This window comes from Sitophilus oryzae, unplaced genomic scaffold (genome assembly GCF_002938485.1).
Source record: "Sitophilus oryzae breed Bouriz unplaced genomic scaffold, Soryzae_2.0 scaffold_942_pilon_pilon, whole genome shotgun sequence".
Taxonomy (NCBI): Eukaryota; Metazoa; Arthropoda; class Insecta; order Coleoptera; family Curculionidae; genus Sitophilus; species Sitophilus oryzae.
The window spans coordinates 872,463-900,164 of record NW_022147575.1 but is presented as its reverse complement, the minus strand read 5'-3'; the positions used below and the strand labels follow the sequence as shown (position 1 = coordinate 900,164).

General features: G+C 32.5%; 1 protein-coding gene and 2 long non-coding RNA genes across 4 annotated transcripts in view; all 3 read right to left on the bottom strand.

The window, feature by feature from the left end:
* The window catches only part of LOC115891010 (luciferin 4-monooxygenase-like), a 29,176-nt gene extending 5,384 nt beyond the window's left edge, over positions 1 to 23,792 (bottom strand). The window contains exons 1-5 of one of the 2 annotated variants that reach the window (XM_030911400.1): positions 23,740 to 23,792; positions 23,287 to 23,416; positions 14,260 to 14,783; positions 13,990 to 14,149; positions 8,258 to 8,548 (exon numbers count right to left, since the gene is read on the bottom strand). In XM_030911400.1, the coding sequence (XP_030767260.1) occupies positions 8,258 to 8,548; positions 13,990 to 14,149; positions 14,260 to 14,783; positions 23,287 to 23,416; positions 23,740 to 23,774 (1,140 nt within the window). In that variant the 5' untranslated portion in view covers positions 23,775 to 23,792. The remainder of the gene's footprint in view (positions 1 to 8,257; positions 8,549 to 13,989; positions 14,150 to 14,259; positions 14,784 to 23,286; positions 23,417 to 23,739) is intronic. The other variant, XM_030911401.1, reaches the window with a different exon arrangement.
* On the bottom strand, positions 240 to 481 carry LOC115891011. Its single transcript, XR_004051736.1, has 2 exons — positions 439 to 481; positions 240 to 279 (listed from the first exon to the last, which is right to left on the bottom strand). It is a non-coding gene; the product is annotated as an uncharacterized LOC115891011 (long non-coding RNA).
* LOC115891012 lies at positions 913 to 1,258 on the bottom strand. Its single transcript, XR_004051737.1, has 2 exons — positions 1,080 to 1,258; positions 913 to 1,026 (listed from the first exon to the last, which is right to left on the bottom strand). It is a non-coding gene; the product is annotated as an uncharacterized LOC115891012 (long non-coding RNA).
* Positions 23,793 to 27,702: the final 3,910 nt, after the last annotated feature.

The following is a 27,702-nucleotide window of genomic DNA, read 5'->3' as shown; positions in this document are numbered from 1 at the left end:
TTGTTTTTCATGATAGGATTGTTTAGCAAATGCTACAGTACATCTTTTCTTTTTCTTTGGTAGTCCTATGACTGTTAAGTCCTGTCCTTTTGGACGTCCTTTATGAGAAAAACAGGTAATCCTATTTAAGTAATTTATATGTATACTATAAATATACTATGTATATTTATACTGTAAGAAATTCTGGAAAAGCCTTCATTGTACTTTTCATGGTTGGACTTTGAATGAAAAGTCCTCTGAAATTATTGTCTTCGTCTCGCAAAACAGCTACATTGGCACCTGAAAACAGAGTAGTTATTGGGACTAATAAGACGATAATAGAATATTTTAGTTTACCATATTTAGATTTAAGTATATTTAAGCAGCCATCTAAGTTTTCTTTTCTTGATTGATCGGATATCTTCATATTTGTTAAATCTTGTTAAGTAACAATTTTACCAGTACTTTCTTGAACTTTTTGCTGTATCATTTTTCTATTGGCATTCATATTCAAATAATCCTTGACACTTTCCTTCATGTTACTGGGAAGTTTTCTTTGGCTAGGGTTATGCGCATGTAGAACCTACAAAATATATCTTTTATGAATAAAATACTGTTCAAGCAAGAATTCTAAAAGCATACTATATGTCAACTAATTTGTAAACTTACGTTCGAAGTGACATGATTGTGCTTCATTTGAACCGATGTTACCTCGAGTGCTTTTCCATCATACGATGCTTTCAATCTTACATGTACTGGGCAATCTTCTTTAAATGTCCAAGACTGTCGAATTTTTTCCACCCCCCTTAAACTTCTTTCCACCGTGATTACATGCATATAGAAGTTGATAATAAATCAAAGAGCTTTCTACTGGTCTCACAATTTTACTGCTTGCAATCGTACGGGCATCTCGTTTCCAAAATGTTGTGTACGTATTTTCAACAAGTTCCTCAATCGCTTTCTTTGCGTCAGCGAATGAGCTGAACCTATCCCCAATTTTCAGCATGCTAATTTCAGTCATGAAAAATAATTAGGTACTTAACTAACCTAAAAATGTTTATAGATAAATTAACAATCAGAAAACTAACTGAAACACTTACTCCATCCTGAACCGATAATATCCAGATGTACACCTTAATTAAAATCAACTTATAGCACTTAGCACAAATTGTTACTACAATAATAATGCAAACGCGACGAAAAAAACATACCAAAAGGGCAACGGAAAACGGAACACAAATTGATTAACGGCATTTTAGTACGCGACCGTTCGACGGCATTTTAACCGAAGCATTAAAAAGCCGTCAAGTGCGTCACATCAACGACGTCACATCTATTAACGGCAGTTTAAGTACAGCGTTTTAAAAAAAAGCCTTAGCCAATAATATTTTATTTGTTTAAATACATTATTTACACATTATTGTACAATGTAAGATAATAAAAGCCATGGTCCAATAATTTTTCAATCAAAATAGAATTTAACATTTAAAATTGTTCTTTATCAGGTTATATTTTTCTATAATTCTTTTTTCACTTAACATAATCACCATTTTAACCATAATTTTTATCTGACAAATGTTTCTATAATGACCCAGCAAAAATTTACAATATTCACTACAATAATTATTAGGAATCATCCTGATTCAACATAATTATTTATTATTATTATAATAACTATGACTGTTTGTTTTTCTATCTTGTCTGGCGCTCAAAACTTTTAGTTGTACCGGGTGTCCCACTAAGAATAGCTCTCGGCTGTATCTCGGAAAGCATTAGCCGTAGGGCTTACGGAAAAAACATATTTATAACTAAAGGGGCCAAGAGAAATTGCTGGAAATTATTTTCAAGTTTGTAAAACAGCCCCTAGTGGGCGCAACAGCTACTGAAAATAAGAAAATAGATTTTTTACAGAATTTTGCTTAGATAATGGGTACTATAAATAATAGCTTCATAATCTTCAGTAAATTTTGGATTTTTTTTTGTTAGAATCATTTTCCCATATCTGCTAAAATAAAATGGTGGGGGAAGGTTAGGTCTATCTTTCTTTAAATGTTAATAACTCCGGTCTGGATGATCAGAATCCAATAAACGAGAGCTCGTTTAAAAGAGCGTTTCTTACTCTATAGTATACCATAATAATAATAATAATAATAAAAGAAAGAATCAGAAAAGTGCTAGACACAGAATTATGTGCAAAAAACAAAATAAAAGCTATAAACACAATAGCAATTTCAGTAATAACTTACAGTTTTGGTTTAGTGGAATGACCAAAAGAAGAGATAACGAAAATTGACAGAAAGACTAGAAAACTACTTACCTCAAGGAAAATCCACCACCCAAAAGACAATGTTGATAGGAAGACTAGATGGAGGAAGAGGTTTGCTAGCAAGACGAAGCAAGAGCAAAATACTCAATTACGAAGGAAGCAGCACGAATCAGAATGAAATATGACACAAATGAAGAAACATCCAGGAACATGAAACTGAAAATAAGAGAAGAAATAGAAAAGCGAATAATAGAAAGATTAAAAGAAAAACCACTATACGGACAATTTATGAGACATTTAGATAATGACTTCGTCAATAAAAAGAGTAGCATACAATGGTTAAATGGTGCAGGATTGAAAGGAGAGACAGAAAGCCTAATAATGGCTGCACAAAATCAAGCCCTAAGTACAAGATATAGACAAAAAAAGATCTTCAAACAAAATGTGGATAGTAGATGTAGATTAAGTCATGCATGGGTCAGAGGAACACGTTAGTCATATTATCGCTGGCTGTACAAACTTGGCCGCCACTGAGTACACTCATAGGCATAATAAAGTAGCTGGCTATATGCATTGGAACATCTGCAAAGCATTCGGAATGGAAGTTTGTGCGAAATACTACGAGCATATTCCTGAAACAATTACAAACATCAAAAACAAAGACAATGAAGTAACAGTAATGTGGGATTTGCCCATCATAACAGATCGACAAATAAATGCGAATAGACCAGACATCGTGGTACATGACAAAAAGAATAAAACTTGCCAACTTATAGATATATCAGTACCAGACGATTCTAACGTACAATTAAAAGAAAACGAGAAGATAATGAAATTTAAGAACCTAGAAATAGAAATCAGCAGAATGTCAAATGCAAAGTCTTGTACTATACCGGTTATTGTGGGCGCCTTGGGAACCATATCCAAAGGAGCAGAACTACATCTGAACCGCATCCCAGGAAAATCATCTATCCAAGAAGCCCAAAAGATTACGTTGCTCAGCACGGCTCACATCCTTCGCAAAGTGTTGAACTAAGTTGCTTTGATCCCAGGCCGGGAACTGGACTTAGTCAATAATTACCGGAGAACTTCAACCCCCATCTCCGTGGAATATGTTAAATAATAATAATAATAATAAGGTTTTGAACGTAGACGCTAGGGGGCGCTTTCTTACAATTTAACAAACATAGCGCGTTTTTCAAAAAAAAATAAATACGATAGTATGTGCTATTTTAGCTGGTAGTAAAGAGTAGTAAAAGCTTAAAAAGTCAGCGAAAACCGCATCTTGATATCTTCTTTCAAACCGAAGATATTAGCAAAATTATAATAAATACCAAAAAATAAGCCCTTAATTCCCTTACTTTTGCAATACAGTATCAGTAGCCCTCTTGATTAGGCCCATTCTAACAAAGAAATAAGATAGAAACAGTTAGTTTATTTTAAAATCGACTAAATACCAGAATACCATAATACCAGATGTATTAATATCTAATAATTAAGATATTAATAATAGTGAACAAGAAACGATGATTCAGTGAAGTCATGGTAGGCTTTGGAAAAAAGTTGCTTTTCGCGTAATAGTATAAACGTCAAATTGTTATTAGATCAACATTTTGATAGTCTTAGCAGCGTTTTTTTTATTCTTTAAATGCGTTTTCAAAATGCTTTAATTATTTGAAGTAGTTGAAGTTGTTGGCATTTTGAAAAAGCAATCAAAAGATCAAAAACGCTGCTAAGACTATCAAAATGTTGATCTAATAACAATTTGGCGTTTATACTATTACGTCAAAAGCAACTTTTTTCCAAAGCCTACCATGACTTCACTGAATCATCGTTTCTTGTTCACTATTATTAATATCTTAATTATTAGATATTAATATATGATATTATGATATTCTGGTATATCGTCGATTTTAAAATAAACTAACTGTTTCTATCTTATTTTTAGGTTAAAATGGGCATAATCAAGAGGGCTACTGATACCGTGTTGTAAAAGTAAGGTAATTAAGGGCTTATTTTTTGGTATTTATTATAATTTTGCTAATATCTTCGGTTTGAAAGAAGATATCAAGATGCGGTTTTCGCTGACTTTTTAAGCTTTTACTACTCTTTACTATCAGCTAAAATTACATATACTATTGCATTTAATTTTTTTGAAACAACGCGCAATGTTTGTTAAATTGTAAGACAACGCCCCCTAGCGTCTACGTTCAAAAGCTTATTATTATTGTTTATAGGGTACAATATATAGTAAGAAACGTTCTTTTAAACGAGCCCTCGCTTGTTGGATTCCGATCATCCAGTCCAGAGTTATTAATATTCAAATAAAAACAGATCTAACCTTCCCCCACTAGTTTATTTTGGTAGATAGGGGAAAATGGCTCTAACAAAAAATATTCAAAATTTACTGAAGATTATGAAGCTGTTACTTATAGTACACCTTATCTAGGCAAAATTGTGTAAAAACTTCATTTTCTTATTTTTTGTTGCAGTTGCGTCCCCTAGCGGTCGTTCTACAAACTTGAAAATAATTTCCAGAAATTTCCCATAGCCTCTTTAGTTATAAATATTTTTTTTCCGCAGCCGCTACGGCTAATACTTTCCGAGATACAGCCGAGAGCTATTCTTAGTGGGACACCCTGTACATACTTTTAGTGTCTGATTCGATTTCTGAAGAAAATCCAAATATTCTTATTATGGACTGTAACATAGCATTACCTCAGAACTCAGAACACATTTATATCCACTGCCTAAGTCTAGGTTTTTTTCGTTCGAATCATGGCATTATCTTACAAGATGCCAAATGTAGAAAAGTAGAAAGGAAAAGTGATAAGAACTAATATAATAACCTAAAAACTGCAACAGTTTTAATGGCGACCGCCGCGCCGACCGCAGTTCATTCAGTTAAAAACACGTATACACGACGAGGCTGCTGCTTTACCAGAAAAGGGAGAACTTCTTTCTACAATGTGTAAGAAAGTATATACCTGAAAAGCTAAAAATAATGTATTTCACAGAGAATTGGGCCACCTGAACTGAATGAATCAGGATGTCAAAGTTTCTCAAAATCGTGACTCAAAATCGTAACCTATTCAAGATCAAATTACCGTTATCGATAATGGAAATAAAGCAGTAGAACCCTGTAAAATTGATCTTTGTGAAAATTTGATCAAGACAATTTCAATTTAAAAAAACCGGAGGAAAAAGAGCTTTTTTCACACGAGCGAAAAACACCCTTACTTATATATTAATAAATAAAATATGTTTCTTCGTTAAGGTCATTTTGTTTTTGTGGATTTGGGCCGATTGCCTGTTATTCCCGGGCCGGTTTCCACTTCCCCATCCACCCCTGATGACTTTCAAACGAGTCGATTAAATGAGAAATAATAATAGACCTTTTTTAAAGATCGTTCAATTTCCTACAAAAATATATATATTTTTAGAACAAACAAAAATATATATTTTTGTGGGATTTTACAACAAGCTGATTTGTTAGAACCGAGGGGTAAACCGCAGAGGAATTATGGTGTATACTATGAAGGAAAGGAATTACGAGGAATTCCAAGGAATTCCATAGAAATTACTAGGGATTCCAATTATTTCCGTAAGAATTCCAATGAATTCCAAGGAATTCCTTAGAAATTTAGAGGAATTCCACAGGAATTAAGAGGAATTACAAGCAACTTTATAAAAAATTAACGAACATTAGTAAACCATGAATACTATAATAGGTAGTACTAAATTTAAAGAAAAACGTTTTGCAGGCGATTTTTACTATCCTTTTACGTTTTCGCTTCCAAAATTTCCCAATATCAAATATCTACAGGTTAGATATTCTTTTAATTTAATATTGTACCCTCGATTATATATCTAAAATATTTTCCAATAGTACGGCCGAACCACCCCCGAGAGATCTAGTTATAACGTTCCCTGATTTCGCCATTTTAAAGAAATCCTCATAAGATTTTTTTATTCAGTACTCCAGAAAGTGTAAAGTTGATTTTTTCATTTCCTCGGAATAATACCTAGGTATATACTATAGGAAAATTAATACAACTTTAGGTGCACTTCATCAATGATACCATGCGTAATCTTATGGAATTTACTGGTGATCGTATTATGACGTGCAACTGAAGTTTTATTAATTTCCTTTCCTATAGATACGAGTATAACTAGGTACCTATCATTTTCAAAAAATCCCGAGAAAAAATAATTTTAATAAGTAAGTGCCGACATATTTATAGTGTTTTTACCTCATAATCCCCTATTAGTCCTAAAATTTAACTAAAAAAACGTAAATCTCGTAATAGTACTTTTTATTGTTAGATCTAGTACTTATAGAGACATTACACATTTATAAAAATCACCAGAAAATTCATAGCGGAACTGCGAAACCGAGGTGGCAACGCTGGGTTCAGACTGAAAGAGTTACCGAGTTCGTACCAAGGAATTCCAAGGATGACCTTGAATGATTGACCTTGACCTTGAAGACCAGGAATTCCAAGGAATTCTGAGGAATTATTTGAGTAAAAAGAATTACGGTGTACACTTTTCCCTCTGCGGTTTACCCCTCGGTTAGAACGCACTAAAATTTAATAAAAACCTTAATTTTTGACTGAAACACCTCTCAATATTAATATTAAAAACTCAAGTTTTACTAGAACTTTTTTTCATCACCTTGAATCAGTGGCGGATACAAAGGGGGGTGCCCATGGGGCCCGGCCCCCCCCTAAAATCTATGAAATGGGTTAAATATTAGCCTTTTTGGTGAAAAATGGCGCCCTAAAAAGCATATTCTACATTACTTTTCATTTGGCCCCCCCCTAAAATAAATTCCTGTATCCGCCCCTGATTGAATGGTATTTTCACGGTAACTATAAAAAAAACAAAGTATTTTTTTGTGGAACAGGAAATTGTAGAGAGAAACAAGCCCTATAACATAGGATACAACATTTTAATGAACAGTGCTTTCCATAAAATCAATAAAATGAAAAATATACAAAATAGTAGGTATACATGTACTGATTTCTTTCGAAAATCGACAACTATGAAACTATGAACCCTTTCCGGACACAAACGGTACGTTGTCAGACAGGAAATTGTAGAGAGAAACAAGCCCTATAATAAGATATAGTAAACGCCACGAATGTTTGGGAGTGATTCATCGGTCGCTACCATGTGAACTAATCTGTTCAAGGTCACATAAAACTTAATTCCAGTGCCGTGGTCTTTCAAGTAATATAATTATCAATATATAATCTGTTGTAATTTGTTGTTTTAACTGTCAAAGTCTTGTCAAAACATATATTTGGTTATAAATATAAAATGGAATGCCCCATTGGTCGCACTGCAAGTACGCCAATTTTAAAATAAGTAGGAGGAGCGCAGGCAGATGATTAGACCGGGCCTTTAAAAACCTACGTCTGCGGTAAAAATTTACGTTTTTAATGTAAAAATGATAGCGCGCGTGTCGATTCTAACTTCATCAAGCGATGAATCACTCCCAAACATTCGTGGCGTTTACTCTACAACATTTTAATGAACAGACAGTGCTTTCCATAAAATCAATAAAATGAAAAATATACGAAACGTACATATACATGTACTGATTTCTTTCGAAAATCGACAACTATGAAACTATGATCCCTTCCCCGACACAAACGGTATGAGACAGGAAATTGTAGAGAGAAACAAGCCCTATAACATAGGATACAACATTTTAATGAACAGTGAAAATTCTATGAATAACAATCTATCAAAGAATAAAAACGAAGTTATATTACCATAGAAACGCGTTTTGATTTTTAGGACTTGTAAAAAATTCAACCATATTTTTGTGTTTTGAAAATGGTATGAAAATTTGAAAATGTGTAAACGGGATTAACCATTTTAGAACAAACAACATTTTTTATGAATTTTTTTCCTCTTGTAAAGACAATCCGAGGACATTCTGTATACCCTATCGATTAGCTCTCATTTTTTGACACTTAATTTTTTTGATGGGATACTTACTTTTAATTCAACATCAGCCAGTAGCTTTCCAGAAGATTCAAGCTTGGATTCGTAGGCTTCTCGACTTTGGAAATCAAAACAACTGATGAAGCTGGTCTCCGTGGATCCGTAACCCATGGCCACCTTGGTGTAAGGGAGCACTTCTCTGAGTTTCAGAATCTGAGCTGGATTCACTGTAGCTCCCCCCACAAGAACAGAATACAAAGAAGATGTGTCGTATTTTTTAATGATATCAGGGCCTAAGGACGATATGCCGTAAGTAAAGCTGTTAGACATAAAGGTATATGTAATCTAAAACATAAGAGATATTTAATTTACTATAGTTATCTCTCTTATACAGGGTTGTTCACCACATACGACGCGGAGTATTGTAGCTAAACGATTAGATTTTTACAAATTGTAAATTTTGGGTTCGTTGAAGAACTATTAGAGCTACAATTTAAAAATATTTTTACAAAATACAGAGTGTCCCAAATAAATAGAAAATATCATTTTGTATCTAGGTTAAATTGTTCATTTTAGAACCTCTTTTAGTGTTAAGTGTACAAGATAGCTTAATAGCCATAAAAAACTCATTTAATGCAACTTTATTAGAATATTTTGAACGGAAAAGCGGTATAGTAATGGAAGTGGTATAGTTAAGGGGCATAAACATTTAAGTGCTGTTAAGGAAGTGAGTTTTGTTGATGTAAATAATAACTGTTTATATATTCATAATTAATTTAATTTTGTTTCCTAAAATATTTTGAGTTAAAGAAAATATGTAAAAGTGGGCAACGCTGTGCCGGTCAAGCTTAATCACGTGACTAAAAGTTTATTTGGTATGATCTATAGTTAATTTCTTTTTTTTAATTTCTTAAGCTTATACAGGATGTTCGAAAAACACACGTCAAAATTTTAGCGGTGATTCTTCATCAAAAATATGAAAAAAAGATCTTATAAGCATTATAAGCATTGTTCTTATAAGGGTTGGGAAATGCATAGTTAAACCTTTTTTAACAATAAGTTCTTTGTAATTATCTTAAACATATTTTTTTGGATATGTTGAACGTAGCACTGAACATAAGATATTCTAATATGTTATGAAATATTTTTATACTTTACTATAGGCTTGGTGCATTCTCCGCCGGTGCTGCCACCATCGGAGAATATCGTAAACAACTAGTACTTGCAATTACACGGGTTTAAATAGCGAGAATACGAAAAATTTATTATTTAATTATTCTAAAAGTGTTAGAAAGTATAATTTGTGAAAATTCTAAAAATAAAAATAAAAGAGTAAATATTTTGATATCTAACTTGAATTATAATTTATTATTCAAGTTAAAAAAAACTTTTTAGATGAGTTCAACGACGGTAGTGAACATAGTTTTAATCACAGGTTTTGAGTGAGGCATAATTGGGGCTATTTGGGCTATGGCGAAATTTTTTAAAGGTACATAATTATAATTTTAGAAGATGTTCATAAAACATTTAATCACTAGTTGATTAAAAAAAGTATCCATTAATATTGCAAATTATATTTTATCCTCTCATAGTATATGTCTATTTATTTTTTTGATTATGTAACGGGCACTTTGTTTACTCACTTGTTTTGTCTCTCTCGAACTGCTTGAATTCATTTTCACTTGTGGTCAAATCGGTGTGTAAAACAATGAAGCTATAAAATGTTGTTTCGGGAGAGTTGAACATCCGGGAGAGTTGAGTTATTGAATGTATTGCACCCAACAACGCCCTAATTAGGCTCTCCTTTACGCGTTAACATTCTTTCGGCAATTTTATTAACATTAGAAATTGTCACAACACAACACGACACCTAGTTCGAATTCTTTTTCGCTTATTTTTTACTTCCCGAAACACCGTTACATCACACAAACCTCGTACCTGAGTGTTTTATAGTTTCAATAACTGCACTAGCAATAAACAAAATACTTAAATATTATGAGAAACCCATGATTTCAATATTATTTTAATGCGATCAACACGACGCACTGTGCTTCTAACATATGGCTCTAGAGGACAAAAATGCAAAACTTCTCTTTTATTGTAGGCAATTTATTCAAACTAGGTTTATTTGACACAAATGATGAGTACTCTCATTGTACTAAATGATGATGTTCTTAGTCCCACGTTTGTGAAAAAAAAATCTTATAAATAATAAAAATGTTGGAGCTGTGTTATAAAGGAAATAATAATTTATAGTATGAAAACGGTGTAAGTATTAAATAAATCCCTGTGATAAAAAAGAATTGAAATAACATTAGAACATGATTCCTACAATATAAGCCTAATATAAGATAAAAATGTTTTTCTTTAATTAAAAAGAAACATCAATGTTATATTTAATTAAAAAAAAACTTAAGATACCATAAATTTACTTTAGGACAACAAAATGCATAGATCGTAACTACTCTGATTCAGAAGAATCACTGGTGACAGAATCTTCCAAATTTATAATATCCAAATCACCAGTAGATAAAGTATCCTCACATGTAAGATATTTCTGTACATCATTTTCTAATATGTCACTTTTTCGCGTTGTTACTGTTCTTTCTGTTGGTATGAGGGGTTCGGATGTTAATAGTTACCTCTTTAATAGACCATATCCATATAATATTTTTTCCTTTTCTTGGGTATGAGGTTTTATAATAAATTGAAGATGGAAACTTTTTTATGCGACGTTTCGCTCCAACATAGTGGGCTTTTTCAGGCACAAGTGGTGTCTCATTTGACTGGAAGGTTCATCAATATCTAATAAAGAACACATTTTTTGAAATACAAATAATTTTGAGTTCTTGTTCCTATGATCAAGCCAAGTATTAACCAGATCGGCATTGCTTATCAATTTTACTCCATCTGAAAAGTATTGTAAAATAAACTTCGTCGCAAGCAGACGCAGGTGAACTATACTAAAATTAAAATTGTATGAATATGGCAATAAATATATTCAATAAATACGATATGTTTTGATATGCTTTTTTTAAATGCCTTTTTGAAGTTTGAAAACGTAAAATTTTTATACCGATTTAAGAATCATCTTAAAAAATAAATAAAAACTAAACAATCACGAACTTGTTTAGAAATAAATTTAAAGTACATACCTTGTTTAACAATATCCATAGTTGCTTTCAATTAAATACGTACCTCTTAACTCCATAATATACGGAACATACGTTATTCTTTTCACTTATAAGATAATGATCGCAAAATTTATTTTTAGTAAAATTATTTGCTAACAAAAAACGCTGTTTATGAAAAATTATATACAAGATGGTTGAACATTGCTATAAGTATAAAATTACATATTCAGATATTAGTAAATTTTAACTTTTTTTTCGATTTTTGTCCATGGGACGAAGCACTGTGACCCGGCGCGGGCGACGCGCGACGACGCGTGTCGGCTATATTGATAATTTCAGATTTTTTTCGTTGAAGTGCTACGGTCGGAATTTATTGAAATCAACTAAAATGCACCAAGACTATAGTTGCAACATTTTTTTAATAAACTAGTTGTTTGAAACAGCCGACTAGGCCAGTAAGCGAGGATAAAAATAGGGTATTACCTCCGAATTCTTGACACCCGCACCGATTGATGTGAAATTTTAACAGTGAATAGAAATATATGTACTGCCGGGTCCAGACCTAGGCGTCAAAAAGTAAACACGATTTTGAGAGAAAGACAAGACAAACTTGTCACAAAAAATGAAGACTTCTGACAAGACAAACTTGAGACAAACTGTCCACACAGGTATAACAAAGTCAAAAGTTTAGTTGTTGCGAATGAGTTTTATTAACCATATGTGATTTCACTGGTCTCCTACTGTTGCCAGCACACGCCATCCACACTGCGCCGACAACTTGTCGCAAAATATACGAACAAAACATAGACACTCTGATCTTTACCGACTCGAGACGGGATATTGAAAAGTCTCCGAATTTTGAAACAAAACAAAAATGAGACAAAAATGTCGCAGTAATGTATTGGATTTGTCATAACTTTGTCGTAAAACATGAATGTTTTTGTCTTGTCACTGTGTTGTCTGCTTGGTCTGGACCCGGCATAAGAAACAAAAGTTACATAGTAGCGATGTGTGCTTTCACCATAGTGGTGAGTGTCACCCCTTCTATAAAAAATAAATCACCCATTTTAATTGCAAAAATCAATAAAGGGATGAATTCTAAGCAAAAAATGTTCTATAACATTTTTTCATAAAGTTTTTCATATTTTCCGAGTTATTTAGTATTGAAAATGTTGATTTTTCATTTAAAAGCTACATATTTTTCTGCAATTTTTTATAAATAACTCGAAAACCTTACGTTTTATCGCAAAACTCACATAAAGCAAAAATGAAGCCTTTGGAATAACAAATCGATTCATTTTTTGCTGATTGCCGTAGGTGTAATAATAGCCCGGTTATCACTCTGTAAAAGTGATTTTTTATTTTTCGAAAACTAAATTGCAACCCTTTTACTGTAAAATAATGGCAAAAGAACACATTTTTCGAAGAAAATGAATATGACCGTTTTTAAAGTGCTTGAAAAGACCTTTTACATGCTTTTTTAAAAGGTCTTTTTAAGTTCGTAGCTCAAAAACTAGAGGTGTTATGATAAAAATAAAATGGTCACCTCATTTTTTCGGAAAAAAATTAACAACAAAATATATGACTAAAATTATAAAAATAAAAACTATCAATTTGTAGGAAATTACACGAGTTACAAATTAACCTCTATAGTTGGACAGTCGTGAACTCTAATTTTTACAAGATTTATGGGTTTTAAGCGCTCAAAGAAGGTGGTCCTTACACGCAAGTCAAATTAAAAAACGTAATATCTACGAAATAAAGAGATCTACAGAAAAATTGGAAGAGCGCAAAAATATTGCAAAAAAAGGCCTTCAATTTTACTCTATTGCATGTTTTACGTTATTAAATTTTTTTTTTTATAAATTAAGAAATAAAAATTTTTATTATTTTAAACTTTTTTCCAAATTTAGGCATTCTAAACCGCTGAAACTCGCAAAGCATATTGTTAGTACCTAAATATTGCCAACTGTGTATCTATTACGCTTAGTTTTTATTTTTATAATTTTGGTCATAGATTTTTTTCAGAAAAAATGAGGTGACCATTTGATTTTTATCATAACTCCGCGAATTTTTGAGTTACGAACTTTTCTAAAAATGCATTTAAAAGGTCTTTTCAAGCAATTTAAAAACGGTCATATTCATTTTCTTCGAAAAATGTGTTCTTTCGTCATTATTTTACGGTAAAATGTTTACGGCAATTTATTTTTCGAAAAATAAAAAATCACCTTTACAGAGTGATCACTCGGCTACTATTACACCTACAGTAATCAACAAAAAATGATTCATTTAGTTATTCCAATATGAGTTTTGCAATAAACCGCCAGGTTTACGAGTTATTTATAAAAAATAGCAGAAAAATATGCAGTTTTTAAATGAAAAATCAACATATTCAATCCTAAATAACTATAATAGGAAAATATTAATTTTATGAAAAAATGTTATATAACATTTTTTGCTTAAATTTGCTTATTTTTTTGAGAAGGGGTGACACTCACCCCCAGGGTAAAAGCACACATCTATACTATGTAACTTTTGTTTCTTACATATATCTCTACTCACTGTTAAAATTTCAGGTCAATCGGTGCAGGTGTTCAGAATTCGGACCCTAAAACCCTCGCTGACTGGCCTAGACATATCTTATAGATTTACTTTATATTTTTCGACTAGGTTTAAATACTTTTCAGCTGATATACTGTTTCCCAAAATTCTGGTAGATCCAGTCAGAAAGCACTTGCTAGTGACTAACAGAGTTGAGACCCAGTAAAACGATGTGAAATTCATTAACACGCCTGGTTTCGTATATCCATTCCTAAAATATAAATATACATACATAAACATTTATTATAATTAATAGCCACTTAAAAAATAGTACATGGCATGTTGGTTACGTCCATTTCTAGATAATACGAGTAAACTTACTCAATTATTAATCTTCCTCCTTCCAAAGCAGACCTGTTTGAAATATATATTCCTTTGGGAGACGAAGTCGTACCGCTGGTGAACAAAATAAAAGCGATATCGTTGCCTTTTTGTTTAATCGGACTAAATGATTTCTCTTCTTCATAAAACCGAGACTCCATGGATCTCATTGTAGGATATTTATCCGAATTTCCAACAACAACTATAGTTGCTTTCATTCCACATAATTCCATAGCTTTTTCTACTAAACCCACAGAGTCTTGATCGACAAACAATAATTTTGGTTGTACCAATCCTAGAAAGTACTTTACGTCGTCCAGCGATTGTTTGGGATGAGCTGAACTGACATATCCTCCAAGATACAGGGTTCCAAGTACCGGAATAATGTTATTTAAATCGTTTTTACAGCACAACAGTACAACATCTTTTGGTTTTAAGCCTAATTTTTTTATGGCAAGAGCAACTTTGATAGATCGGGCCTTTACTTGACCGTAAGTCTCCGATTCGTCAGTGGTACCATCGATCTGCAAGTTAAAAATATATAGGGTGTCAAAAAATAGTATGTAGTTATGTAGAATGTAGAATGTTTAGAAGGGGATTAATCACCGCGACCTTATAGATCTATTGTGTGTTCCCCTTTCTTGAGTTATAACGAGTTATAACTCATCATACAGTCTCAGGGCTTTAAGAAAAGCCAGTATCTGAGACGGCTCCACAGAGGCCAGCTCTCCATCCTCGACATCAGACCTACCAAGGTTCATGGCACGAATGGTCGTCGTCTCGGCGCACTCAGTGATAAGGTGTTCTGGTGTTTCCCCATTTTCCCCACAAAATCTGCATTCGCCGTTGTTTCTCAGTTTCAGCCTACTGAGGTGTTCGTTGAGGAGACAGTGTCCTGTTAGAAACCCCGTGACAATCCGAAGAATGTTTTTACTTAAATCAAGGAAAACCTTTGATTTTTCTTGGTCATAAGTTCTGAGGAACTTTTCGAGTGTCTTAGACCGTTGGAGGACACCCAGTCCAAGTTACGGATGGAGTCTTCCAGATTCTTCAGTTCCGCTTTCAGTTGGTTCCCGTTTGGAAAACAGAACGGTTCTGGTCCTGTTAGTGGAGTGTTCGCTCCTTTTCTAGCTAGATCATTTGCTTGTTCATTGCCTTCTATCCCTTGATGAGCAGGCACCCAGAGTAGGAGGACTTTATTTTCTTTGCCTAATTTGTTGAGCTTCTCTAGGCATTCTTTGACCAACTTCGAATTGATGGTTACTGAGTTGATCGCGTTAAGTGCTGCCTGACTATCGGATAGGATGGCAATTTCCTGTTTTCGATAGTTCCTATCTAAGATAAATTGTACGCATCTTTCGATAGTGCAAATTTCTGCCTGAAGGATACTGGGGTAGGTGCCCATTGGTTCGGAGTATTCAGTTTTCGGCCCAAATACTCCTATCCCTGTCCCTGCTTTGGTTTTGGAAGCATCAGTATACCACGTGATGGTGTGATCTTTTATATGCTGAGTAAGCGTTTCTTTCTTCCAATCCTTTTTATTACTCAATACTACAGTGAGGTCTTTCTCAAAGTTGTAAATTCTTGGTATGTCATCCACTGGGAGTTGGAGAAATGGAATTTTCTTTTTGAGGGTGTCCCAAGCCCCTGACCTGAAAGCGCCTGACCTGAACCAAGCCCCTGACCTGAACTACGAATGTAGTTATAGGTACTATTAATATTATACGGGGTCGCTGTTATGTATGGAAACGGTCGATTATTAGGTAAAATATAAGATGTACCGCAAAAAGTTACATACAAAAGTTATAAGGTTTATAAATATCTATTAGCGGGTAATAAACTTAAGTATACAGGGTCGATCATAAGGTCGTGGCACATCAAAGTCTCATTTTTTTTAAACCGAACCCCCTGTATATTATTGCATATATCGGTTCTTCCTTCAATTCTAAGCAAAAATCGAGATACACACAATACACCTCAAACCAACCGTTTCCGAGTTATTGATTTTTGAAAATATCATTTAAACAATTTCATTTAATTAATTTCGATGTTTTTGGTTTCATTTAACGATGGCAGTCTGCGGAAACTGTGATACTTAATAATATATGACATTAGTTTTCAACAGGGTTGGCCTGATTTAAATCGTGATTTAAATCAAGTGATTTTTTTAATTTTAATCATGTGGTTTAAATAAAAAAAAAATATTGAAACTTTATAATAAATCAAAAAATAACTGTAAGAGTTATAAAAATGTGTCCTACAAAACTAGAAAAGATATTCCTATAACAGATATAACAGATAATAAGTCGAAAAATAATTGTAAATGCTATAAAATTAAATAAAAATATATATTCCTCAATTTAAATGTTGGACCAATTTTTGAAGTAATTTCGTGTGAATACATTAGACCGCTAAACGCAGGGATTTACTGTAAAATTTATGTATAAGTGACAAAAATTCGCTGTTCGAATACATATCATTCCCAAAGTCTAGTGCAGAACAAGGTTCTTCTGATATAAACACTATCTTCATTCCCGAGAATCTATAATCGTTGTCAGAAAATGTGTTGTTTTATTTTTTTTTGAAACGGTTGGATGTTTCCAAATTCCTACCGACATTTTAATGTGCAGTAAGTACTTTATACTTTGACATTAGATAATACATACTAATTTCATTCTCGGCTTTAGACTATTTCCGAACAATAGTGTATTGTTTTATTAGGAGTAAAAATTATACTTTTTTTGACGATGCTGTACCTTTGAAGGACCATCGTAAAGCTATTCCGATGTTACAGGGAGGCACAAAAAGTACATTTTTACTCCAAATAGAACATACTATTTCTTTTAAAACATTACAAATTATTTTTTAATAAATTTCAAACATTGCAATTAATATGAACAGTAATCGAGCAACAATTTATACACTCGTTGAATTTGACACTTAATATCAGTTTAATAATATATTTTTGTACTTTTGTGCTTAGGCGTTACAGTGCTTTACTTTTATGCCTAGGCGTTAAAATAACAAAAGTTAACATTTTTGAGATGTTTAAAAAAAATCCGAGCGACTTTTTTTGCGGAATATATTGGTGACCGATGTGGAAAAATGACACGCGCCGTAGAACTGTTAATGTTATTGGTATCGGGCGGGAGTTATAAAGATTTAGCCATTTAGGATAGGACTTTAATTGGTACCAAAGAATATTATAGTTTTAAGAACTCTCGTGTGGAAGCTTTAGTGATTTGTCATATGGTGGCGCTTTTGAACATAATCGAAGCCTGAAAATGCTAATATTTTAAATTTTGAGGACTACGCGCGGCGATATTTCGTACGGTGTTGCCAAACATATTTTATTTCTCGATATTTAAAGAAAGTTCAACACGTATTGATTATATATTTCGTATATTCGATAGTACATGAGGCATCCTAAGGCTATGAAAAAAAAACGTAGCTATGAAAATAAAATTTTAGATTTTTAATTTTTTTGTACCTTCTAATAAAAATTACTTCTATTCCAATAAAAAATTAACTAGTATGATTATGTGTTATCTGTGTTAGTATTAGGAAACTGGAGTAAATACGGAGAATATTAATTCGTTCTCTAAGATGAGCACTACTAAGTAACTTTTTAAAATTCGACCCATAAGGGGGTGTTATTAGATAAAGGGACGTAATTATACATAAAAAATCTGTACCTACTAGGAGTATGAACTTTTGCACAGATGTGGCGCATTTGAACATTGATAAGCGATTTTTGGAAATGTATAGCCTAAGGGTAGTGAAACTGGGGGGTGAAATTTTGTACAAAAAGTGTTAGTTCTAGGAGTATGAAATTTTGTACAGAGTTTCCTTAAGTGACGAAAGTGAGTACCTAGAAGCTAATTTTGACATTCATCCCTTAGAAATAAGGGATGAAAATTTGTACAAAAGGTTAAAATCGGTTTTAGAAGTATGAATTTTGCAGACGTTCCTTATGTAACGTAATTTAGCACTAAGAAGCAATTTTTGGAAATTCGCCCTCTAAGGGTGTGAAATGAGGGGTTGAACGTTCTGGAACAATAAATTCTGTTCAAGGAATATGAGAATTTGCACAGAGGTTCCTTATGTAGCGTAATTGAATAATTAGAGTGATTTTTGGAATTCATTCCTTAAGGGGGTAAAACTAGGGGTGAAAATTTGTATAATTTTTTATGTAAAATCCGTTCTAGGACTAGGAGTATGAAATTCTGTTCAGAGGTCCCTTAAATGATGAAAGTGAGTACCTAGAAGCGAATTTTAGGCATGCATCCCCTAAAAAATAAGGGATGAAGATTTGTACAAAAATTTGTTAAAATCGGTTTTAGAAGTATGAATTTTGCAGACGTTCCTTATGTAACGTAATTTAGCACTAAGAAGCAATTTTTGGAAATTCGCCCTCTAAGGGTGTGAAATGAGGGGTTGAACGTTCTGAAACAATAAATTCTGTTCAAGGAATATGAGAATTTGCACAGAGGTTCCTTATGTAGCGTAATTGAATAATTAGAGTGATTTTGGAATTCATTCCTTAAGGGTAAAACTAAGGGTAAAAATTTGTATAATTTTTATGTAAAATCCGTTCTAGGACTAGGAGAGTATGCAATTTTGTACAGAGGTCCCTTAAGTGATGAAAGTGTGTACCCAGAAGAAAATTTTGGACATGCACCCCCTAAAAAATAAACACTCCCTATAAAACAATTAAAATAAAAAATTTGTCTAAAAAATAAAAAAAAAAGTTGGGGTGGGCCACTCTTATCACTTAGGGGTATAAAAAATAGATAACAACCTAGGAATAGGTTGTGACCAAACCAAACCAAACCAGACCTACTGAATATACATATAAAATTTTATCAAAATCGGTTTCGGAGATGGTAACAAAAAATTAAAAAAAAAACAACCCCTATTAAAATATAGGGGATGATGGTGGAACGGTGAAAATTTATGGTTATTTGTATTTATTAATGCCAACTAAAAAAATAAAAACATTTTTTCTTTTCAAAAAATAAAAAATGAGGGTGGGCTACCCTTACCACATAAGGGTATAAAAAATAGATAACAACCTATTCTTAGACGTACTGAATATACATATAAAATTTTATCAAAATCGGTCAAAGCCGTTTCACGGTGAACGGTGAAAATTTTGGGTTCTTTGTATTTTTTAATGCAAAATAAAAAAATAAAAATATATATTTTTTCAAAATATAAAAAAATGGGAATGGGCTACCCTTATCACTTAAGGGTATAAAAAATAGATCACAAACTATTTTCAGACCTACTCAATATACATAATAAAATTTCATCAAAATCGGCAAAACCGTTTCGGAAATGGTAACAAGAAACTTTAAAAAAAAAACCCTATTAAAAAATAGGGGATGATGGTAGAACGGTGAAAATTTAGAGTTGTTTGTATTTTTAAGGCCAAATAAAAAAAATTATTTTTTTTTCCAAAAATAAAAAAATGAGGGTAGGCTACCCTATCGGCTACCCTTATCACTTAAGGGTATAAGAATAGATAACAACTTATTCTTAGACGTACTGAATATACATACATATAAAATTTTATCAAAATCGGTCAATCGGAGATGGTAACAAAAAACTTGAAAAAACAACCCCTATTAAAAAATAGGGGATGATGGTAGAACGGTGAAAATTTAGGGTTGTTTGTATTTTTTAATGCCAAATAAAAAAAATTAAAATAATTTTTTTTTCAAAAAATAAAAATGGGGTGGGCTACCCTTACCACTTAAGGGTATAAAAAATAGATAACAAACTATTTTCAGACCTATACAATATACATAATAAAATGTCATCAAAATCGGCCAAGCCGTTTCGGAGATGGTATCAAAAAACAACCCCTATTAGAAAATAGGGGATGATGGTAGAACAGTGAAAATTTAGAGTTGTTTGTATTTTTAAGGCCAAATAAAAAATAGTTTTTTTTTTCCAAAAATAAAAAATGAGGGTGGGCTACCCTTATCACTTAAGGGTATAAAAATATATAACAACCTATTTTCAGACCTACTCAATATACTTATAAAATTTCATCAAAATCGGCCAAGCCGTTTCGGAGATGGTATCAAAAAAACTACCCCTATTAGAAAATAGGGGATGATGGTAAAACGGTGAAAATTTAGAGTTGTTTGTATTTTTAAGACCAAAAAAAAAAATTTTTTTTTTTTTCCAAAATAAAAAATGAGGGTGGGCTACCCTCTCGGCTACCCTTATCACTTAAGGGTATAAGAATAGATAACAACCTATTCTTAGACGTACTGAATATACATATAAAATTTTATCAAAATCGGTTAAGCCGTTTCGGAGATGGTAACAAAATCTTAAAAAACAAGCCCTGTTAAAAAATAGGGGGATGATGGTAGAACGGTGAAAATGTAGGGTTGTTTGTATTTTTAATGACAAATAAAAAAAAATTAAAATATTTTTTTTTTTCAAAAATAAAAAAATGGGGTGGGCTACCCTTATCACTTAAGGGTATAAAAACTGATAACAACGTATTCTCAGATCTACTGAATATACATATAAAATTTCATCAAAATCGATCAAGCCGTTTCGGAGATGGTAACAAAAAATTAAAAAAAAAACATCCCCTATTAAAAAATAGGGGATGATGGTAGAACGGTGAAAACTTAGGGTTGTTTGTATTTCTTAATGCCAAATAAAAAAATAAAAAACATTTTTTTTCTTTCAAAAACTAAAAAAAAATGAGGGTGGGTTACCCTCTCGGCTACCCTTATCAGTTAAGGGTATAAAAATAGATAACAACTTATTCTTAAACGTACTGAATATACATATAAAATTTTATCAAAATCGGTTAAGCCGTTTCGGAGATGGTAACAAAAATTAAAAAAAACAACCCTATTAAAAAATAGGGGATGAAAGTAGAACGGTGAAAATTTAGTGTTGTTTGTATTTTTTAATGCCAAATAAAAAAAAATTAAAATATTGTTTTTTCACAAAATAAAAAAATGGGGGTGGACTACCCTTATCATTTAAGGGTATAAAAAATTTATAACTACCTATTCTCATACCCACTGAATATACATATAAAATTTCATCAAAATCGGTTAAGCCGTTTCGGAGGAGTACGGTAACCAAAACTGTAACACGGGAATTATATAAGATTAATAGGTTCTCATACACCAGCGTTCTTTCCTGTAATTCTTTCCTTATGCGTTCTTTCTTGTCAAAAAATTGAAAGGAAAGAACGAAGGTCCAATCCCACTAACACAAACGCAATCTTGTTAAATTTCCTGTCAGTTTTTACTGTAAGACTGGCCTGTTCTTTTTGAAGGAGTTATATTCCTTGCAAAGCCCACTTACACAAAATACCTTTCGTTGCAGTTTTTAAAGGATTTAGTTTGTTGTACTGTAAATGTGACACGATTATTAAAATTTTCCCGCTAGATGATCATTTTACTAAGGATCGTGAGATTTGACTTTTATAAAATTTGTGTTGTGCAATACAAGTAAACAAGTGGTGTGCTTTGAATAATAAAATTATGTTTATTTTTATTATTATTAAACTATTAATATTAAGATGAAACCTAAAAGAATAATTGCAATTGCTGTATTTGGTATTGCAACTGAAGTTTTGTTTAAGAAAAAGCAGAAACGCCGCATGTGGTCAAAGAAGTGGCTTCAGAAACGGAAAATGTACAGCAATATGAATCTGTTACGAGAATTACGGACAAGTGAGCCTACCGATTTCCAAAATTATTTAAGAAAGGATCCATTCTTAATAATAACATTTGATGAACTGTTAAAATTAGTTAGTCCATACATACAAAAATTCATCGTAATTAATTCGTAAAACACTAACTAGCTAATAAATATCTAAGACTTAAAAAAACTACCTGGCGTTTTAACAACAGACTTTCCTAACAGGAGAGAACACACGGATATCATCTCTCAAATGAAATGACCCCAAACCACTAATACAAATTTTTTACACGTTTTATCTTGTCGGGCTGGAACGCCAGTAGATCCTGACAAGAAAGACGGAAGGTGCATGTGTCGTGCATATACCCACTAACTGGCGTTCTTTCCAGCGGGATTAGACATTCCTGCAGGAAAGAACGCTGGTGTATGGGTACCTAATATTATATGTAAACTGCGGAGTGCGGAGAACGGAAAGACTGATTATAGCAATAGATAAAATTTAAAACTATAATTTAAAACTATTCAAGAAAGTACACACAAAACAAGGCAACGCCGCGCGTCTATTCGTTCAATTCCGAGCAAAATAGCGAGGCTCCACGAAGTTGGGGCCTCGCTCGCCAAAGCGAGGCCCCATCGACAGGTCAGATTTTGATGCCAGACGAGACTTCTAGGGTATTAAGATATTCTTTGTTGGTACTAAGTCCTAGTCATTTGGAAATCCAATTTATATATTGTTTTTAATTAAAATAAAAAAAATCTGATTTAAATAAAAAAAAATCCGATTTAAATAAAAAAAAACTGATTTAAATAAAAAAAATCCGATTTTTTTTTAATCATGATTTTTTCCAACCCTGATTTTCAAGTTAGCATTTATATACGTAGATGTATAAAATGAGATTATATCGAGTCTGGAAATTACAATATTTTCGTTTAACATTTCAAAATCAAAACTTCATAATTCGGAAATTGTTGAACTTACGTACATTATGTGTATTATGATTTTTGCTTAAAATTGGAGGAAGAACCGAAATATGGCAATAATATAGGGGAGGTACCATTTAAAAAAATGAGACTTTGATGTGCCACGACTTTATGACCGACCCTGTATACTTAAGTTTATTATCCGCTAATAGATATTTAAAAACCCTATAACTTTTATATTTAACTTTTTGCGGTACCTCTTAAATTTTACCTAATAATCGATATATTCATATACAAATCAGCGACCCTGTATAAATGCAATGGTATCCCGGAAAACAAAATATCTCTACATATAAATTTAAGAAAAAAACAAAAACGATTTTACAAAATTCAGAAAAAATAGTGGAAAATAGTTACCTGTAAAATGTTGTCTTTAAATTCTTCGGCAATATCAAAAAAATATTCGGCATATCCTTTTGGAATGGGCTTGTAGCTACTTTTTGGGCCACGAATAATGAAGTCCTTCATCCTTCCAAACCAAACCAAACTGTTGTATATTAATATTTAAAAAATCAGAAACAAGCTATTTAAACAAAATGATAAATCGATTAAGTAGCGTACTTATTATAAATGAAGAGAGAGAGAGAGAGGTTAAGATAATTATTATAACCTCATTGGTGGCTTAATATGTGATTTGTAAATATATGTAGTTTGGTGCATATTAGAATTTCTTTAGAGCAAATTTTTCGCATATTTAATGCTCTCTGCTATTTTTAAAAGTATTTTTAGTATTTTCTCAAACAAGTTTTAGATAAAATGTTACTACAGTACGTTCATAATCGTATGGTTTTGTTACGGATAGGTCCTTACCTTAAACGATAAAAAAAACTGCAACTAAAATTCATTATACAGGACGGGACGCTCCGAATAACTGTATTCCGGAAACTTTGGCAGTATATTCTGCAGATAAAAATAAGTAAAAAAGTTCGTATAAATGTATGTCCTAAAATACTTAGTTTCTGAGATACAGGGTGTAGAAGTTTCATTTTTATTTCGATTTTATCCAAATATTTTATGAAGTAACGTCAATATTTGGATGAAAACTGGTGTCTTGGAGTTTTTGACAATTTGAAAAATATGATTTTGAAGTCAATATGACTCCTGTTTGTAGGAGGCGCCACAAAATATACATTTACGACGTTTTTTATGTAAAAAAGGTCTTTTGGTAAAAATCGCTACGAGTAATGTTGTGTATTTTCTCAAACCAGTTTTAGATGAAATGTTACTACAGTACGTTCATATCGTATGGTTTTGTTACGGATATGTATACATAAAATAATTAACTAGAAAGAAGTGTCAACTCTGTGTTAAATCGTGGAAACACGATACGCCACCGAAAGCCTTCGTTGTCGTCTGGAGAACTAATTTTCCAATTGACAGGTTGACATGATGGCTTCGTATTTATTTCCGTTTCCGGTTATTTAATGGCGGACCCTCTTTCAGTTTAAATGTATTTTGTACTCTTTCTTATCATAAATAAAACAAAACAAAATTTTATTCAAACATATTTATTTGAAATATGAGACAACGTGACTAAATATATATAAAAAATAAAGAATTGAATGATTTCAACAGCAATTACTTAATTATATGCAATTTTAACGTAAATTAATAAGGTATAAGCATGACTTACAGTAATTTGTAAATAAATACACGTATTCACAGCCATCAGAGACAGAAAACGGGGGCAGGCATGAAAACGGGAGCCTTATACAAAAACCTGAAAATAGAAAAACAATTTTTTTATACTAAAATTAACAATGTAAAAATATCAATAGGTATAAAATACAAATATACTGTTTTAAAAAAGCGTCCATTATTCTCAAAGAGACCTGGTTTATAAATCAAAAAGAAGCAAAAAGAGACTTTTAGTCGGATAACAATCGTATTGTATCAGTCAGATTTATTGCATTATTGACAATAAATCGCACATACTGGAGATAACTAATGTTGACTATAGTTAAAAATGATTTAAAAATGATCTTACCTTGCTGTAAATTGTTTCCATTTTCAAAAAAAATCGCCGATCATAAACATAACAAAATTTTCTTGCATCTAAAAAATACAGAAATAGTGTTTATTTACTACCTATTTTTAATATACATGGGACATACCTAGTACTGCAGAAACGTCTTTTTCTCCAGGATTTTTCATGTAATATATATTTTATATGCTTTATTACCTTTACATTTATAAATTTCTGCCGAAATATCAAATTGAATTTACAAAACAAAACTAAACGGAGAGAATTAAAATGGCGTCGAAATTTATTCTAGAACAAATCTGAAGTTGTCTCTGAAATATGTCAATTCTAAACTGTGAAGTTAGACAATAGTTAGAGAGAAACATTGCTGTCCTTGTCTAGGCGGCCATACTTGTCGTCAGGAGATGACAGGAATGACACTAATGACTGTTTCCAATCTTCCTATTTCACTGTCACCCCCCTGTATGTATATACGTAATGTTTCTTGAGATATCAATACCTGTCATAATTGACATAAATTAAACATGTTGACTAAATAGTTATTAGACTAAAACCATAAACTTGAAATGTTTTTGTGTCAAAAGTTCAATAGAAACGGTTTTATTGTCATTTTTTCGCAGAAAAATTTATGATTAATTTAAAAAAATTAAAATTTCCGAAACTTATTATTTCTATCTACTCAACGTATTTATTTTTTTGCCAATAATGACATGTATTGACTATTTCCATTCTAAATATCTTGAGAACGGTTGATCGTAGCGATTTTTACCAAGATAAATTTCTTACGTAGAAAGTCACGAAAATGTATATTTTTTACATTTCAGTAGTCTTATACAGGTACGAACAAAAAAAGTTATTACTCTTCAAAACAGTTGAAACAGATGTAGGTGGCGCCCTACAAATAGGGGTCATATTGACATCAAAATCAAATTTAAAAAATTTCCAAACACCAATTTTCATTCATATGGGGGTGAACAAAAAACCCGTGCACTATGGACGTACACTAACACTCGGTATTACCAGTAGGAAGAGAGATTTGTAATTTCGGATGTAATACGCGATACTTTACGCCCAATTAGAGGTGGGAACTCTAGTTCATTGGGAGGGACTAGTTCTTTAGTCTTTAGATCACAATAGTTCCCGACTAACATTGATATCCCCGTTGCTTGCTAATGGGTTTCGTTGTCGGTCAGAACTATTCACAGTATGATTTGTATAATTTTTATAATGTACGAAATATAACGAGACGTGTAACTTAAAAACATACGGGGTATGTTATATTGCAGATAAAAAAAATACTTTCAAGCTTTTTGTTTTGTCTAAAAATTCAGAATATCTACTTCGTTTTATAAGATAATTCTTAATTTTAGGGACCTAAAGTAAAATATTCTCATAAAATATTCAAAAAAAAATCAAAAACTGTACGACAATTTTCTGTGGTAATTACTACGGCTCTATGACAATAGACAATGCTGAATCCATCGTCGGTGCCTTGCATTATATCTCGGATCTGCCGACTGAATAGATTCCCGTGAACTAGTCTTTTAATTAGTTCCTCTAGTTCCTTTCGGTGCGGGACAGGTAACATACGGCTGGCACTCTCCACTCCCGCCTATCATCGGGCTACGATCGCGCTGGCCGATCCGTACGTATACCTACTAGTCTTTTATTTAGTTCCTCTAGTTCCTTTACGTCCGGATCCGACAACATAAGGCTGACACTCCTCACTCCCGCCTAGCATCGGTATACGATCGCACTAGCCAATCTGTACGTTAACTAGTCTGTTATTTAGTTCCTCTTTCCTCTAGGTCCGGATCCGAAAACGTACGGCTGGCACTCCCCACTCCTGCCTTGCATCGGGTTACGATTGCGCTGGCCGATCCGTCGCCGTCGTATATTATTATAAAGCGGTCACAGTCTCGATTCCGGAATAGGTCCAGAGGAACTAGTTCTTTAAGAAACAGGGAACTAGTTCCTTTCATTCCGGGGTCGGAATAGTTCGTTGGAACCACTTCGTTCGCGAACCACACACCTCTACGCCCAATGTCCCATGTTTTCCATTACAGTCAGGCGTTAGTTTTAGGGTATATTCCGTTGCTTACCTTGGTTATGGTTTTATGTTCCGTTTCTATAGGTTTCTTGAAAGTTTTCTTATTACGGAACACGGTTCCTGAAAAATTCTGTTATAACTGTCACCAAACTAACCAGCGCGAGAAGGCTGGTTTTTCTGGTTTTGTTTGTCAATCAATATCATTTATGTGACAGAAATCAAGCAAATAGAGTGAAATTCTCATTTAATTTCTAAAATTTGTAATAATATCTTGTATTTACATCCAAAAGCAATGGAGGTAGGCAGTAAAGGTAAATAAATTTCATTAACTAAATAGAATTACTTTTTAAATAGAATTACATTTAAACGGCTTCGGTGAACTATCCTGACACAATTTTTCTTAAAAAATGAAGTTTATGTTACCTTAAAATGAACTTCTTGAATTCTTTGACTAAAATCTGATGAGGAAAAACACGTTTCACATAAAAAATATTCTTAAAAATGTTGTTATTTGGTTTTTATAGCAAATTCCAGGGCAAATTCCATAACCGATAATGAAAGACTCGCGGACTTGTTTATATCCTTTCTATGTTTACGCTGACAGTAGTGAAGGTCGAATTTTGACAAATATTGCGAATTGATATATGGTTTTCAGATCAGCTAGTAAATTATCCGGAATTGCATGCATCTTTTTTGTTTAGGGAAAAAAATTACGTCATAGGTTTTAATTTTTTTTAAT